The sequence below is a fragment of the Eimeria maxima genome, genomic scaffold (assembly GCF_000499605.1).
Source record: "Eimeria maxima Weybridge genomic scaffold, Emw_scaff437, whole genome shotgun sequence".
Taxonomy (NCBI): domain Eukaryota; phylum Apicomplexa; class Conoidasida; order Eucoccidiorida; family Eimeriidae; genus Eimeria; species Eimeria maxima.
In genome coordinates, this window is record NW_013563855.1 from 1 (window position 1) to 16,606 (window position 16,606).

The following is a 16,606-nucleotide window of genomic DNA, read 5'->3' on the forward strand; positions in this document are numbered from 1 at the left end:
TATATATATATATATATATATATAGTAAGTACGAGCGATTAGAGGGAAGAATAAATGGGAATTATTGTAAAGATTTAGAGAGGGACAGATGCAAAAATACTCAGTATATTGTATGTATTCATAGATTAGGGTTTAGGGTTTAGGGTTTAGGGTTTAGTACCTTGGTGTGCTCCTGTAACTTTATCCTTTGGTACATTTACAAGACGAACAACACCCGCTTGTGTAAATAATTCCCATAACAGATCTTCATCCACCTGAGCATCGATGTTGCCTACATACCTGAGCAGCAGCAGCAGCAGCAGCAGCAGGAGCACCAACAACAGCACTATAGGGGTGCGGTGGCTGAGGATGTAGCAGCTAGAGGGGGATTCGTGCTGCTGTTCCTCCTGTTTCTGCTGCTGCTGCTGCTATACATATACTGCTGCTGCTGCATATGTTGCTGCTCCTACAGATGCTGCTGCTGCTGCTGCTGCTGCAGTTGGTGCTGGTATTGCTCCTGCTGACACTTACAATGTGGCCTCTTGATTCCTTTCAAAGACTTGCGCGATATCCGCGCTTCCCCCTAAACCTGTCCACGGCCGTGCGGCGAGCATTTTGCTGCTGCTGCTGCTGCTGCTGCTGTTGCTGCTGCTTCACTGCTGCTGCTGCTGTTATTGCTGCTGCTACAGACGCGACAGTTCAATTTATCTCTCACACAAAGACAGCACTACTAAATAGCCCAATGAATTTGTACTTTGCTGCTGCTGCTGCAGCAAGGGGCAACTGGGGGGTCTCCCGCTGCTGCTGGCCCTGCTGCTGCTGCAGATGCACAGATCCCTGCTGCTGATGGACGCGGCAGAGGCTTAGATCCCTGCGGCAGCAGCAAAATATTATTTAATTTTCCTGCTGCAATAAAAAAAGGTCAAAATAAAACAAAGGATGCTTGTGGGAAAGAGCACGCCTCGCCCCGAGCAGCGCCCAGGACACTGCCGCCGCTGCTGCTGCTGCTGCTGTTGCTGTTGCATGCGTGCATGCAGCAGCAGCAGCCGCTGCTGCTGCTCTTACAGCCGGTTGTGTGTCTCGTCCTTTAATCACTATAGGAGAGGGGTGTTAAGGAATAAAGAGGAGGCTTTATTCGGGTTGTTTTCTTAGGGTTGTGGAAGGCTGGGCAGCAGGAGCACTAAAATCTTGTGCTGCAGCAGCAGCAGCAGCTGCAGCAGCAGCTGCAGCAGCTGCAGCTGCTGCTGCTGCACTAGACAACTCGACTTAGTGATACCAGAACCCTTCCCCTGGTAGTTGAGTACTGCCCCACGAGGTGTCTAAGAGGGCCCATTAAACCCTTAAGGGCCTAACACGGTGCTGCTGCTGCTCCTGCTGCTGCTGCTGCTGGCGTTGGTAGAAGTGTTGCTGCTATGAAACAGCATGGTACGGGGGATCGTTGCAAAGAGGGACGACGCGCTGCATAAGCAGCGGGACGCGTAGACGAGTGTAAGCCTAGCAGCAGAAGCAGCAGCAGCAACAACAACACAGTGCCAGGAAGCATGGCTTCACGTGCATCTTCTGCTGCTGCAGCAGCAGCAGCAGCAGCTCCTGCTGCTGGCGCTGATGCGAATTGCCTGGGCTCAGGAGGACAACTTTCAGACCCCATTAAGGTGGAACGAGCAACTGTGGCGGCAGCAGCAGCAGATGCAGCAGCGGCAACAGCAGCATCATGCGCAACAGATGCAGCAGCAGCAACAACATCAAGCACAGCAGCAGATGCAGCAGCAGGCGCAGAAGCAGCTTATGAAGAACCTGTGTCGCTGCTGATGCAGTGGGCAGACCGATACAGGCTGCGCAGCCGCTGCCCGCTGCGTCGGCAGCAACTTCGGCAGCAGCCTGCTCTGCTGCAGCAGCTGCTGCTGCAGCAGATGGTTGATGTTGTAGATGCCTCTCTTGACGCTTTAGCCTTCCAAACGGGACACATGCAGCAGCAGCTCCTGCTGCAGCAGAAGGAGGCGCAGAAGCACGACCCTACGTGTCCAGTTGCTGCTGCAGCAGCTGCTGCACGAGAAGCAGCTGCTGCTGCTGCTACTGCTGCTGCCCTTGAGAGCGATACAGACACTCGGCCATTGAAGCGATTTATGGAAAGAAGGGGCCGCAAGAAGACGCAGCAGCAGCAGCAGCAGCAGCAGCAATTCAGAGACTGGGTTGCTGCAGCAGATGCACATCCGTTGGACGACGCCTTACGTGCTGCTTTGCTGCAGCAGCCGCAGCAGAACCCTGATAGGCGGTGCACTTGTGCTGCTGGCAGCAACTCAGCAGCAGCAGCAGCATTGACAGCAACAAAAACTCCAGATGCGCATGCAGCAGCCGCAGCAGCAACTTCAGCAGCAGCAGCAGCGGCGGATGCAATATGCGGCAACCGTTACAGTAACGACACGTTGCTGCCTCCTGCAGCAACATGTTCGCCCCCTCGGTGTACATACACCTCATTTCCCCCTCCTGCTGCATCAGCAGTTTCTCCGCTGCTGCTGCTGCGTCCTCCTGCTGCTCATCAATCTTTAACAGGTTTCTCTTCTTACTGCGACTTATCATTTATTAGTTCTTTACCCCTCCGCAGCTGCAGCAGCAGCAGCAGCAGGAACCCTAGACCCCTGCTGCTGCCGCTGCCTGCAGTTGCAACTGCAGCACCACCCCCCTTAACTCACCTCAAGATGCCTGCGCTCGAGCCGTGGGTGCAGCAGCTAAAGTGCCACCTTGCTGCTGCTTCTCCTGCTGCTGCTGCTGCACCTACGCCTGCACAAGGACTAACAGGCCAGCAGAGAGTAGCGACGGGCGGAGAGAGGCGAGCTGATGATGGCGGTGCAGCAGCAGAGGCAACACCAGCAGCTGCAGCAGCGGGAGAGGAGCCTGTAGCTTACCACGTGGTGGTGGTTGGAGGAGGAGTATCGGGGCTTGCTGCTGCTGCTGTGCTGCGGCTGTTTGGTGTGTCTGTGCTGCTGATAGAGGCGGGGCAGCAGCTAGGAGGGCGCGTGCGGACGACAGCGATGTACACATCACCACCACCACCAGCAGCAACAACAGCAGCAGCAGGGGAGCAACAGCAGGAGCAGCAACAGCAGCATGCAGAGTACGACCTCCGCCGACTCCTGCTGCCTTCTGGTGGACCCACACAGCCAACGATAAGACGGCGTACATCTCGCTTCTGGGCGTACGTCCCCCCCTCAGAGATATCAGCGTGGCAGCAAGCTGTTGCTGCTGCTGCTGCTGCAGAAGCAGCAGAAGCAGAAGCAGCAGCAGCAGCAGCAACGAATTGCAGCAGCCCCGAGGGGAAGCTGAGGCGCACTTCCAAACGCACAACAGCAGGCGCAAGAACAAAACAGCTGGCGTGGTATCCGCATGAATATACGGCAACTGCTGCTGCTGCTGCTGCTGCTGCTGCTGCTGCTGCAACGAAGGCAGAGGCAGCAGCAGCAACTCGTACAGCAGGTGCAACCCGAGCTCTAGCACGTCGACGAGGCACATCAGCAGGACCAGCAGACGAAGCCGAAGCAGCAGCAGCAGTAGCAGCAGCAGCAGCAGCAGGTGAGTACGAGAAGGGCCTGCGTCTATGTATAGACTTGGGGGCAAATTGGCTAATGAGGGAAAGAAGTAATCCGCAGTTTGTATGGCGATGGGCAGCACGATTGGGTGTGCCATCAGTAGGCTTCTGGGGAAATTGGCGGCATAGCAACAGCAGCAGTAGCAGCAGCAGCAGACGCAGCAGCAGAAGAAGCAGGAGGAGACGAACACGCCGCAAGGGTAACAGTAGCAGCGACACACGCACATCCGCAACATCAGCAGCATCAGCAGCAGACATTGACAACAGCAGTGACGGTGCTGCAAGCGGGGTAGAAGGGGGGGGAGGAGGATGGGAGCCGCTGGTGCATGCAGCACAGTGGCGAGACAGCAGCGGCAGCATAATTCCTGCTGCTAGAATAGCATTTCTTAAAGATTTACAAGATGCTGTCTTGGTTGCTGCTGCTATGACCACAGAAGCTAGAGAAAAGGCCCTAAGAAAGGCACCCTACGCGGAACGCAGGCTTAAACAGCAGCAGCAGCAGCAGCAGCAGCAGAAGCAGCAGCAGCAAATATGCAAACGAAAGTTGAGCAATGATACCGGCAAGTCGACGCATGCAGACTCTGCCGCTGCTGCTGCTGCTGCTGCTGCTGCGCTCGTTGGACGAGACGATACATCTGAGGTCTCAGCAACCCCTTCGACTGCTGCCACTGCAGCAGCACTTTCTACAGCAGCAGCAGCAGCAACAAGCATATCAGCAGCTGCAGCAGAAGACGAAACTGTTGCTCCTGCTAAGCCACGCAGCCTGTTGTCCGCTCTTCGCAGTGCGATGCGCTTTGTTGTTAATGAGCAGCAGGCGTTGGGGCTGCCTGACTTGGAAGAACTCTCGCATGCATCTGGCTCCGGCAGCAGCAGCAACGGCAACAGCAACGGAAGCAGCAGCACCAAGGCAGTTAAGGGGGATGACGGAGACAGGAGCAGCCCGTCTACCGATGAAGCAATCAACAACACCAGAACTCTACGCAAGAAGCGCAGCAGCAGCAGCAGCAGCAAGCTAACTGCAACGGACATCAGCGTAGTGTGGAAAATGCTGCAGCGGTCTTTAGGCTATGTCTGTGGTCTGCATCGGCTTGCTGCTGAGCCATCAGTCTCTGTGGCTGCGGATGAGGAAGAACCCGCTGCTGCTGATGCTGTTGCTGTTAGTGATCAAGACCAGTTCGTTGCTGCTAAGGGTGGTGCTGCACGTGCTGGGACGGCAGCAAAGAGGCGCCGAACAGCAGAAGCCAACGGTGACGAGCCTGTGAAAGCCACACGAAGGCTGGCGGCTGCTCCTGCTGTTGCTCCTGCTGCTGCTCCGGGTGGCGAAGAAAGAACAGAAATCCGCGGCAAGCCAGGAAGTGCCACTGCTGCCGATACTGCAGAGGTAGCGGCACCGCCATTATCATCATCAGCAGCAGCACGAGGTAACTCACCAGCACCAGCTCATGCAGCAAAGGCAGAGTGCACCGCGGATGGACGTAGGAGCCCGCAGAACCAGCAACGAAACGAGAACCACCACCACGACCAGCAGCAGAAAACCCACGACCACGACCAGGACCAGCAGCAACAGGAGGAGGAGCAGCATCAAGAGGAGCAGCATCAAGAGGAGCAGCAGCGTCGCCGGCGTCGTCGTGCACGTCGTCAGCCTGTATTCTCTTTTTTACGAGCAAAAGAGTATCAACTATTGGGCCGGATCGAAGGATTCAAAATGGCAAGAAGTCGTGTTGGTCCTTCTTTAACACCAATTCAATGGGATAGAAGGGCAGAGAGCTTCGATAGATTATTTGTACAGGTACAGTCCAGGGCCCTGCTGCTGCTTCTGCTGCTGCTGCTGTTGCATGGCGTGTGTGCTGCTGCTGTGCAGCGGAAGGTGCACTGACAACTGCTGGTGATGCTCGTGCTGCTTATCGTGCTTTGGATGGTGCTTCTGCTGCTGCTTCTGCCATATGTTTCTCGCTGCAGCGCAGCCACTGCTGGGAGTGCTGCCGTTTGTTGTTGTTCCTTGTCTTGCTGCAGCTGCTGCTGTTTGCGTGTGCTGCCGGTTGCTGCATGCAGGGCTATGCGTGGCTTCCGCAGCTGCTGGTACGGGGCTTTGGCCTTTCAAATTGCTGCTTGCTGGGCTGGCGCGTGGGAGCAATAGAGTTGCTGCGATCGGGAGACCATGAGCAGCAGCACCAGCAGCAACGGCAGTTGGACCTGCGTGCAGCCGACTGCGCTAATGCAACCAGCTGCGGCATATCTAGCAGTCACTCCCGATCCCGATCCCGATCACGTTCCCGATCCCCGTCTTGGGATTCCTCGCGGTCGCGGTCATCTTCGCGGGAATCCTCCTCAGGCGAACTCCTTCACAAGCAGCAGCAGCAGCAACAACGGCAGCAAGCTGCTGCCATCAGGGAAGCTGTTGAGAGTCTCGCTGAGGCTTTGCAGCAGGAACCAGGAGCCTCAGGTGCCACTAGTACGTCTACTGCCGAACCTGTACCAGCAAAGGCAGCTGCAGTTGCTGCTGCTGCTGCCGCTGCTGCTGCTTCTGCAGGAGGTGGAACAGCAGACAACCCGCTCACCTTGCAGTGGGTCGCTCCCGAATACCACTTCGTCCGGGTGAAACTCCGCAGACACCGCGAGGATCCTGAGCTGCGGGCTCTGCAGCAGCAGCAGCAGCAGCAGGTTCAGCAGCAGGAACAGCAAAACGTACATGCTGATTCTCGTCAGCGCGCGCCACAGCAAAAACGGCAGCGCCAGCAGAAGGATTCCGAGCAGCAGCAGCAAGACCAGCAGCAGCAGCAGCAGGAACCGCAGGAGGATTCTGGTGCTGGTGAGGAGCGCTGTGTGTATGCGATGCGGGCAATAGTAGCTGTTCCTATTGGTGTATTACAAGAGGGATCTTTGTCTTTTTCTCCTCCTCTCCCAAGGGACAGACAAACGGCTATTCGCCGTTGGGGTGCAGGCAGCCACAACAAAGTTATTCTTATATTCAAGGAGTAAGGCATTATCATGAGTTGCTCTTTTTGCGGCATCTTTGTGTTGCTGTTGCCCAATTAATTAAATATATTCTCTTTTAATTTGTTTAATTTTAATTGTTTACTGCATTAGTTCAAGGAGAAGGCTTCGCTCTCCTCCGGCTGCTGCTGCTGGCTTGCCTTCTTTGCCGCATCGTCACCAGGTCTACAGACAGATGCGTTGGCTCTCTCAGGCCCCACAGACGCGCCTGCATTTGTCTTGCATGCAAGCTGGGGTTTTTGCGTGCATGCAGTGTAATGCATGAAGACAGTCGAAGCCCCAGCACAGCTTACCCTTTTGCTACAGTTGCGCTCATCTTCTGCTGTTGCTGCGTTATTCCCCCCTCCCCTTCCCCCCCTCGTGCATGCACTGCGTTTGCTGCTGGTGTTGGTGTTGCTGCAGGGCTTTCTGGCTACGAGATGGGCCTGCGTATTTCATCAGCCCTGCAGCCAGTCTACGCTTCCAATTTATGAGTCTGCATCAATTGGGAGCACCTGGCTGTTTAGTTGCTCACGGTTTTAACTCTGGTGGATGGCGCAAGGTTAGGAGAGACAGAAATAAACGTATCAAGGCCTTGCTGCAGCAACAGCAGCAGCAGCACCCGAACATGAATGGGAAGGCCACAGCCAACGGCACGGCAGGGAAACGCAAAAGAACGTCGAGCTCCCCCCCAAAGAGGGAGCAGCAAGAAGAGCAGCAAGGGAGCAGCAGCAGCAACAGCAGCAGCAGCACTAGGAACGGGGGTCCATGCCTGCGTATACTAGAGGAAGGTCCAGTACAGGCCTGGGAGGTGGTTGACGAGTGCTGTTTCGTGCTGCAGCAGATGTTTGCGCTGGCTGCTCAGCCCGAGCCACTTCAGGCATTCGTTACTCGCTGGGATGAAGACCCTTTGTTCAAATGCGCCTATGGGTACCCCTCGAAGGTATGCTGCTGCTTCTGTTGCTGCTACTGTGTCTGTTGCTGCTGGTGATTGTCCTGGTACTTATGCCTTTGCCATTGCAGTTGCTGCTGAGTTGCTGGTGCTATTGCAGCTGGTTGGGCTTGCCATCTTTTTTTTCTGTTTGTGTTATTGTTGCTGCTTCTGCTTCTGCATGCTTCTTTGTGTGGTGTGTGTTGTTTTGCTGCTGCGGTAGTACGTGGAGGCAGATGAACAGAGACAAATGTCACTTCCTCTCCCCTGGTGCCCGCGGCCTGCTACGGTCGCTGCCGCCAACCCCCCAATCCTGCAGCAGGCACAGCAACTCATGCAGCAGCAGCTCATGCAGCAGCAGCAAAATTCAGACCATGCCCACGCTCTCCAAGTTCCAGCAGGTGAAATGCCACCGTTGGTGAGTCCGCAGCTGCCTGCAGGTGGTGCAGCATCTCCTACAGGTGTTGGAGAAGCGACGCTAACCGCAGCAGAAGCGCCACCAGCAACAGCAGGAGCATCACCAGCGCCAGTGTCACCACCAGCAGCAACAACAGCAGCAGAAGAAGCCGCAGCAGGAGCAGGAGCAGCCGCAGCAGCGACATTTGAGGGCTGCCTAAGCGATGCTCGTATTTTCTTTTGCGGGGAACACACATCAGACTTCGGACAGCAGTGCGTCCATGGGGCAATGCATTCGGGTGTACGCGCAGCTGCAGAGTGTCTTGCTTCTTTGTTTGGTATTGACGTACTCCCCTGGACTCGCAACAGTTGGGGAGAGCAACAGGACCCTGCTGCTGGTGCTGCTACTGCCGCTGCTTCAGACGCCATAGGTGCTGCTCCTGCGGGGAAGGCAGGACAATCCGAAGCTGCTTCTCCTGGGGAGCGAGACAGGCAGATAGAACACCCCTCCTCAGCAACAGCAGCACCAGCAGCAGTAACTGCAGGTGCAGTAGCAGAGGATGGGAAAACCGACGCATGGCATAGCTGGTGGTATAGCAGCGACCCTTCTTACTGCTGGGGCCCCTCAGCTAAGGAGTCGCACAGTGCCCCCTTTGACACGGCTTTAGAATGTCCTTTATCCAGGCAGCAGCGGAAGCAGCTGCTTCTCCAGCTACTCGGCAAGGCCCAGCAGCAGCATTAGAAGCAGCAGCAGTAGAAGCAGCAGCAGTAGCTGCGTTTGCTTAGGAATTTCGTTTAGTAGGGCTCCCAGTTTGGGGCCAAAAGGTATTGCACAGCAAATGGGGCGGTTGTTCGAACTTTTTGATGACTACCCCCCACGCCGTGTGCACCAACAGAATATGAATAAACCTATTTTGTTCGGGGGTTACTACCCCTACATAGTTTTTTCTTGTGGTTTCGGTTGTTAAAGTATCCACCTACGATTCCGCTTCTTTGCTTGCTTTATTCTTTCTCTGTTAGTGTTAAACTGTTGTGTTTGTAGTACTGCTCTGTGCGATGCACACACCGCCTGTAGCGCGGACGGCCAGTCCAAGCCAACAGCCGCTCATTACCTCCCATCATGAACTCCTTTAGGCCTAACTAACCACATTTCATCAGAAACTTATTCTTTAGTCCAATCGACCCAAACTATTGAAGGCCATTTACTAAGTCAAGTTAAAGAACGCCGCGAATATGACCACGCAAAGATCACTGGGCCACCCAGCTAGTTAATGCGGGTGCTCCCAGCTCGCGTTACTACAGTGAAGCGGCGGGAAGGTGAGAGAGATTTAAGGAAGAGACTGCACGATCCTCTGCAAAAGAATAGGTCTCAGCAGGACGCGCCACATTAAAGCTAAACCTGAGAAACCGGTAAACTATCCTACAAACACTGTTACTGTGATGCAGCAGACTGCGCAGTGTGCAGAGCACTGTGTGCTGTTCTGAGATTTTTTACCGCTGAGGCACAGAGGCGCCTTTCAAACCTCCACCTACTTTACTTATGTGTATTTATTAGTGCATTGGTCTTTCTGTTTGACTACATTCATGCATATTTGTAAGATATCCCGGCAACAGAGGTTTGAAAAACAACTGTGACCCCTATTCGAAACACTGAAATGCCATGTCCAGCATGTATGAAGGAGGAGGGCGGGCTTTCCTGCCTTCTCAGCGATGTAAGCGGCTATTGGCATCGCGTTTTCTGCCTATTAGCTTGAGTGCAATCCACGAAGCCTATACGCTGAATCCTCCCCTCTTACTCTAGACCCTGAGCCTGTAACTTAAATACTATACTGTAGTTCGCTTGTCTGCCGGTGTTGTCTACTTGCCTTCAAGCCGCGAAACGTAGAAGTTACTAACCCCAGCGAGGCAGCAGCAGCAGCGCTAAGGGGCCCCAGCTATTACTCTTAGGACATGTCCCCCCAGTGTGCTCTGAGTCTGGCATAGAAAACTCATTTAGAATAATATGGGGAAAGGGTAATAACAGCAGGCAAAAATTAATTAGAAGGGTCGTTTCCTTGCAAACAAACGGACGCAAAAAACAAACGGATGTTTCTAGGGCTTTTCCGGGGGATGAAGCCGCGGAGAGTTCTTAATAATGCCTATAGTGAAAGGTTAAAAAGCCACTAACAGTTATTTAGCGGTTATAATAGCGTCTCTGTGTAGATCGCTCGACGTGCTGCAGTAGACCGCTGGAGGCGCGTGTGCATCCGAGCAGTGCGTTTGAAGTGAGACTCCTGCATTTCTGAGTTTTTCTTGATTTTTCTCCCCAAGGATTCGATGTAAATGAGCTAACGAGGGTGCAAAGCTGAATATTTTAGTAAATATCGGGGTCTTTGTGTGAGCCCCTGCTGCCAAGCCAAGGCTGGCTTACGGGGGGGAGCTCAGCATCGTGAGGGCGTTTTGTATGAACGAGCGGCGCCGTGCCTCGGTTGCTGCCAGGCAGTTGCGCCCGCTTTGTTTCTCTGTTTAGGTGAGTTTACCCGAGTTTTATGTATTTGTTCTGCGAATTTGTTGAGTTTAGATAGTACAGAGGAGGAACGGCGGATGGCTTCTGGGTTTGCTTGTCGTGGGGTCTATTTCCGACTCTCGATCCCTGCGGGTGCGCGGGTTCCTTTGGAGTAACCGCAGAAGTCTCAAGGTTTTTCAAGTTTGATTCAATTGATTGCCCGATCTGCATCCGTTCACTTTCTACAGCGATCCTCAGCAGGTCGCCCTGTGCCTCCGTCATGAGCCGTTTCCTTCTGCTGCTAAACACCCGTCACAACCAGCCGAGCTGCTGTTAGGTGGCTGCTTCTTGAGTCGGAGTGCTTTTCTTCTTCCACCAAGGCTTGTTTATCAAAGCCCAAGATGAGACTCGCAGCAGCAACAGCAGCAGCAGCTGCTGCTGTGCTCCTGCAAGGCTGCCCTGTTCAGAGCGCTGGGCCGCCCCAATCATGGCCGGCTTGGGGGATTCAGCAGCCCGGAGGTGAGACAACTGTCTCTTTGTTATCATTCTGTTTGTATGCGCTGCTGTGTTCTAGCATAGTGACAGTTTGTGATGTACGGTGATCTGTTGTTGGTTTCATGCGACGGGGTTGTGTTGTTGTGCTGTGTCGCTCCTTGTTAAGAAGATTGTGTGTTTTGCGTTTGTGTTTTGCAGCAGGCCAGCCAGGCATGGTGCCTCAGGGAGCCCCTGCTTCGTGGTGGCCGGCCGTGAATCCTACTTCCCAACAGAGCGGCTCCAGCGCGCCGTTGCAACAGCAGCAGCAACATGCGCCTGTTGTTGCAGGAGCGCCAGGAGCAGGGGCGCCTGTGCAGATGCCTGCTCTGATGCAGATGCAAGGCTTAGTGCAGCAGCGGGCTCGGGTGCAACCTCCTGCGGTTTTGCCGCAGCATGACAACGGGAGCAGCGGGGCTGTTCCTGGAGCTGTTTCTATGTCAACCAGTGCAGCAGCAGGACTTTGGAGATCCTCGAACACAAGCCGTGCAGTGCAGGAGCTGCAGGTGCAAGTTAACAAGGTCTTTCGGCGTCCTGGGACTGGAGGGAACTGGGGGGCACCTGGCTATGAAGTGTTGGCGCCTGTTGAGAACTTGACGAGTGCGCTTACCGAGCTGAGCAAACTGATTCAAAATGTAATAGCTTTCTGCGAGGCTGAGAATTTGCAGAAGGGGTTTGCTGAAGACGGCGGCAGACAGCAGCTTCAGGCACTGCAGGCTAGCACCCAAGCCGCCGCTGCAGCAAGCAAGTTCCCAGTGGAAGCCTTTGTTGAGCAAGGGCGAGATTATGCAAGGCGAGTGACGCAGCAGATGAGGGCGCTCCGTGATATGCTGAATGTTGTATTGGCTGCTTCCTCCAACAAGGCAACTGTGCTGCGAGAGGTACAGCAATTCAACGCTGCTGTGGCAGACAGCAAGGAGGTGTATCAGCTGGGGTCTCAGGTGTCGAGCGCAGCAGTGGGAGCGGTGCTTCCTTACTTGTCTACATGTTCTTTCTTTTCAAAGAACGGCCCCCACGGCGCTTATCGTCTGTGGTCGCTGGTGGGAGCTCGCATCAACTCTTCCCTGCGATATATGTTTCAAGTCCTCGAGGTTGCGCGTAAGACGTCAGGGCGGCTGCTCGACTTGGTGTCGGGAAAAATCCAACCCCAATCGCTATTGGACTTTGCTCGCTCCAAGCCCTTCTTCCGAGCCGCTGCGTACTTAGAAACCGCAGACGCCAGATCGGTTTCAGCAGTCAGCTATTTCAACGAGCTTGCAGCTGCTTTCCAGCAACACACCAGCTTCCCTGCACTCTCGCGGCCTCATGCAGCAGCAGGAGGGGCGGAGAGCAGCAGCAGCCACCGTCACCGCCACCATTTGGACTTGAACGACGACGAGCAACAGACATTTGATGAAGATGCACAGGCGGAGTTCTCTCTCATGGCAGAGGACTTGAGCCCCGAGCCGCAGCGCCAGAAGTCTTTGCTTGGCGAAGCTGACGATCAGGCAAGAGAAGACCTGCAAACAGCTGTTGATGACGCGCCGTTCCTCTGGGCTGCACCTAAAGATAGGGCCGTTAGAGAATTCGAAGAAGGCTCCAGCGATATGCAAACCGTCGACAACAGCTAGCCAGCTGACTGAGACGAACTAGCAGGCTGGCCCACTGGGCAGCTTGCTAGCAATCAAACGAATTACTTGTAATAACCCGCTTTGTTTGTCTAAGACGGCGTCGCAGCAGCAGACTGCCTTGCGGGGCCGCATCTCGTCGTCAGCGAAGGACCTGGCGTAGTTGTTGCTGTTTATATACATTATATATGCCTAAGAGCTAATAGACGAATGACAGTCGACAGTGCTACCTCTAATAAGGGGCTAAATGTAAGCTGTCGTGGTCTTTTGAAAAGCTGAAGCAACAACGAACAACTGCGTCTTCCGCTGATGCAGCACACAACCGGAAGCTGCCAGCGTATACGCAGGTCTTCTTCAGCTGTCCGTTGCTTCTCCTCACACGGCGGACTTCAGTAAAGTTTAATGGCAAAAAATTCACTTGGCACACAGCTGCAACACGCAGTATTAAACGCCCGTAGTAATAGTACAGCTTATACAGTCGTATGGCGATCATAGCCGTCATCTTGCAGCCTACACATTGCATATTCAAGAAATATGCTAACAGATGCCCCCTTGAACTACTGTGTTTGAGTGTAGACAGTAACGAACACAATTGCGTGCCTACAGTGCTACTCTACTGTATCGATCCCCCGCGCTAACATCTGCATAGAAGCTAAGTAATACACTACCTCTACTGCACCCTCATACGGGGTACCTCTCTACCCTGACCGTCGTGGACACGCGGGAGGGAGTCTATAGAGTATAACTATAACAGCTTCTACAGCAGAAGGGCCGCATGCGAAAAAGGAAAATGCATTAGAAGTAGTCGGTTGTGCGGGGCAAAGACCCCTATGGAGCTGTGAAGTCAAGCAGCGGCGGCTGCCGCTTGTCTTTTGCAAGCAAGTCTCTGTGAATCAGTTGAGGTTAAAGCATGGATGCAATCAGAATTTGCTGCGACAGAAGGCCGCGTGTCCGGTGGCACACTTCCCCATTCAGTTGCCGTCCTTCTTGGACATGTAGATGGCGAGGTCAACAAGTCTGTTGGAGTATCCCCACTCGTTGTCATACCAGGAGACGAGCTTAACGAAGGTGTCGTTGAGCTGGATACCGGCCTTGACGTCGAAGATGGAGGAGTGCTTGTCTCCGCAGAAGTCCTGAGAGACGACTTCCTCATCGGTGACGCCGAGGATGCCCTTGAGGGGACCCTCAGAGGCAGCGCGGATGGCAGCGACGATGTCCTCGTACTTGGCGGGCTTTGCCAACTTGCAGGTAAGGTCGACGACGGAGACGTCGGGTGTGGGCACACGGAAGGCCATACCAGTGAGCTTGCCGTTGAGGGCAGGGATAACCTTGCCGACGGCCTTTGCTGCTCCGGTGCTTGCGGGGATGATGTTGCTGCCTGCGCAACGTCCAGCTCTCCAGTCCTTGCCACCCTTGGATGGACCGTCGACGGTGAGCTGGTTGGCGGTCATAGCGTGCACAGTTGTCATGAGACCCTCAACAATGCCGAACTTCTCGTGAACGACCTTTGCAAGAGGAGCAAGGCAGTTGGTTGTGCAGGAGGCGTTGGAGACCACCTGGAGAGAGGACTGGTACTCCTCGTGGTTCACACCCATGACGAACATGGGGGTGTCGTCCTTGGGAGGAGCAGAGATGATAACCTTCTTGGCACCACCACCGATGTGGAGCCCGGCCTTCTCCTTGTTGGTGAAGACACCGGTGGACTCGCACACGTAGTGAGCTCCGACCTTGCCCCATGGGATGGCAGAGGGCTCCTTCTCGGCGAACACATTGATGGTCTTGCCGTTGACAACCAAGTTTCCGTCCTTAACGCTAACCTCACCGGGGTACTTTCCGTGAACGGAGTCGTACTTAAGCTGGTAGGCCATGTACTGCACGTCCATGAAAGGGTCGTTCACTGCAACGACCTCCTGTAAACAACACACATGAACACACACACAATCACATTAGATAAAGGCGCCCCAAACAAAGAAGATTGCATGCACTTCACGCACGGCCAATGAATGTTCTCGAACGAAAGGCAACCTGTACGGAAAAGTTGCATTCAGCTTCTAGTGTTGGTGCTGCTGCTCCTGCGGGGGTTGCCGGTTAGAGTCAGCTCCCCCGAACGACTCTTAAAAGGCACTGTTAAGTAGCACACAATTGATGGTGGTGCGTTATTTACTGGCTATACTACTGCCTATTTCCTGTTCCTGAGGGAATACACAACAAAGCAATACTGAACTGCTCACCACTTCGGGGTTCGCCATGGCAGCGCGAAACACCAGGCGGCCAATGCGGCCGAAGCCGTTGATGCCCATGCGGCAAACCATTTTCGCTGAGGAAAGAAGAAGTTTGTTTAAAGAAACTAAACAAAACAAACTGTACTTAGCTCAGATCGGACGGAAAAACCTTTTGTGAAAGCACAACAGACAACCCAGATGCAGGCTAACGCCGCAGGAGGGGAAGCGTCGGTAGGGGAGGTGCGGCGTGCACTATAGAGGAGCAGCGGCTACTCCTGCTGTTTTGCCGGTGTTGCTGCCCGTAGCAAAATACACTAAATATACCTCTTATTCCTTTAAAAGGAGAAATATCCCGTTGTTTTAACTGTAATGAGTAGTCCCCTTTGTCTCATCTCAAACGTCCGCTCTATAACAATTGCAATTACCCCCAACCAGCGCCTGTGTGTGTACGAACCCACACTTCATTGAGAGGCGGTCGCAAGACGGTAGCCCCTCCTTTAACTTGTTGCTAGCTAATAGTACGACAATTATATTTCAAAATTCGAACACTGCGCTGCAGATGATACTTGCCCCCTGTTATGGAGAAAGCAGACTCGATTTAACTAGGTACCCCTCACTTGCACACATTCTAGTTAGCGCGCTGGGTACTGAGGGCCAAATCAGTTTTTAGCAATCTCGTTTTCTTCAGCAATAATAATAGCAACAGAATGAGTTGGCTGACGTGGGTCGGCTTGCAGCAGGAGTTCGCCCTACTAGGGAGTGGAGGTAATTTGCTGTGTGCTGCTGCCTTGGCTGTTCTACACCTAGCGAGTATTTAGCAACTGTGTATGAAGTTTCAGTCAATTGCATTTTAAGCTCGTTTATTGGGTGCATGCGGATTGGACCGTTTGCGCAAACTGCGCTGTTGAACACAGTGTGTGTGTACTTCGTACCTCTATGACTTGGAGTGCGTGCAGGCAGGTGCACCCAATTCTTCCTCAGTGTTCGCTAATATAACAGAGAAATTTGACTGTTCATGCGCCTGAAGCTCCCTTGCAGCACTATAAGCACCGAGACGATGGGGTGCAACTATCCAACACACCTCGAGGGTTTAGGGTTTGGGTTTCAGTCCCCCTTAATCTCTCCGTGCTGAGAGTGTGTATGAGGTGGAATTAAGGTTATCAGCAGCTGTAATGAGTGCTACTCAAGATTTTTGCTGCTCTGTTGCAGCTGCATGCACCTCTCCAACGACCTCTCTCCTGTGCTGTTGTAGATAAACAGCTGACTCCGACAGCAAGAAGTGCTGCAGATCTTCCGGCAAGCTAAGCAGGCGCAAGTCAACTGCTCATCATAATCTGAAATAAATCCTCATGTGGATGATGGAATCGCCTTTCTACATACATATATGTACCTCAACACACATATGTACAAGCATATATTCAGAATATAGGTAAATTTGTAGGTAATTACACACACCGCATATATTCATATGTTATTCATATATTACAAGCAGTTGCATGCTGACAGAAAAGGGTAGAGGTATTTCCTCCACGCAATAAACCCCGATCTATTTTCCATTGATAACTTCAGTTGCTGCGTTACCGAGGAGAGAATCATTTTAATCACACTACTCCCACTGGAGGTCTTGCTATCGCACTGCTTGCTGCTGCAATGTTTGCTGCTGCAGTATTTGCTTCTGTGCTTCGAGAGCCAAACATGGTGTCCCCCTGTCGTCTGCCCATCAGCAGGAGACCCCACCAAACCCTCAATAATTTCAGCAACAACAGCAGCAATAAAAAGAAGAAACAGAATTGTTATGGACTCCGCTTTGCACCCAATGCATATACCGCAGCGGCAGAGGCAGCTCTGCGGTGTCTCTGCTGCTGCCTCATCCCCCCCCCCCCCCCCCCCCCCCCCCCC

General features: G+C 53.6%; 3 protein-coding genes across 3 annotated transcripts; 2 read left to right on the forward strand and 1 right to left on the reverse strand.

The window, feature by feature from the left end:
* Window positions 1-1,520: 1,520 nt before the first annotated feature.
* Window positions 1,521-8,604, forward strand: EMWEY_00033040 (hypothetical protein, conserved; the record flags this gene model as incomplete). Its single annotated transcript, XM_013478460.1, has 4 exons — window positions 1,521-5,351; window positions 5,615-6,537; window positions 6,959-7,478; window positions 7,690-8,604. 4 exons carry the CDS (start codon window positions 1,521-1,523, stop codon window positions 8,602-8,604), a joined length of 6,189 nt encoding a protein of 2,062 aa, XP_013333914.1.
* Window positions 8,605-10,748: 2,144 nt separating this feature from the next.
* On the forward strand, window positions 10,749-12,488 carry EMWEY_00033050 (hypothetical protein, conserved; the record flags this gene model as incomplete). The annotated part of the gene is made up of 2 exons (XM_013478461.1): window positions 10,749-10,866; window positions 11,044-12,488. The coding sequence occupies 2 exons, from the start codon at window positions 10,749-10,751 to the stop codon at window positions 12,486-12,488; spliced, it is 1,563 nt and encodes a 520-aa protein (XP_013333915.1).
* Window positions 12,489-13,456: 968 nt separating this feature from the next.
* EMWEY_00033060 (glyceraldehyde-3-phosphate dehydrogenase, putative) lies at window positions 13,457-14,797 on the reverse strand (the record flags this gene model as incomplete). The annotated part of the gene is made up of 2 exons (XM_013478462.1): window positions 13,457-14,395; window positions 14,717-14,797. 2 exons carry the CDS (start codon window positions 14,795-14,797, stop codon window positions 13,457-13,459), a joined length of 1,020 nt encoding a protein of 339 aa, XP_013333916.1.
* Between the last annotated feature and the right edge of the window lie 1,809 nt (window positions 14,798-16,606).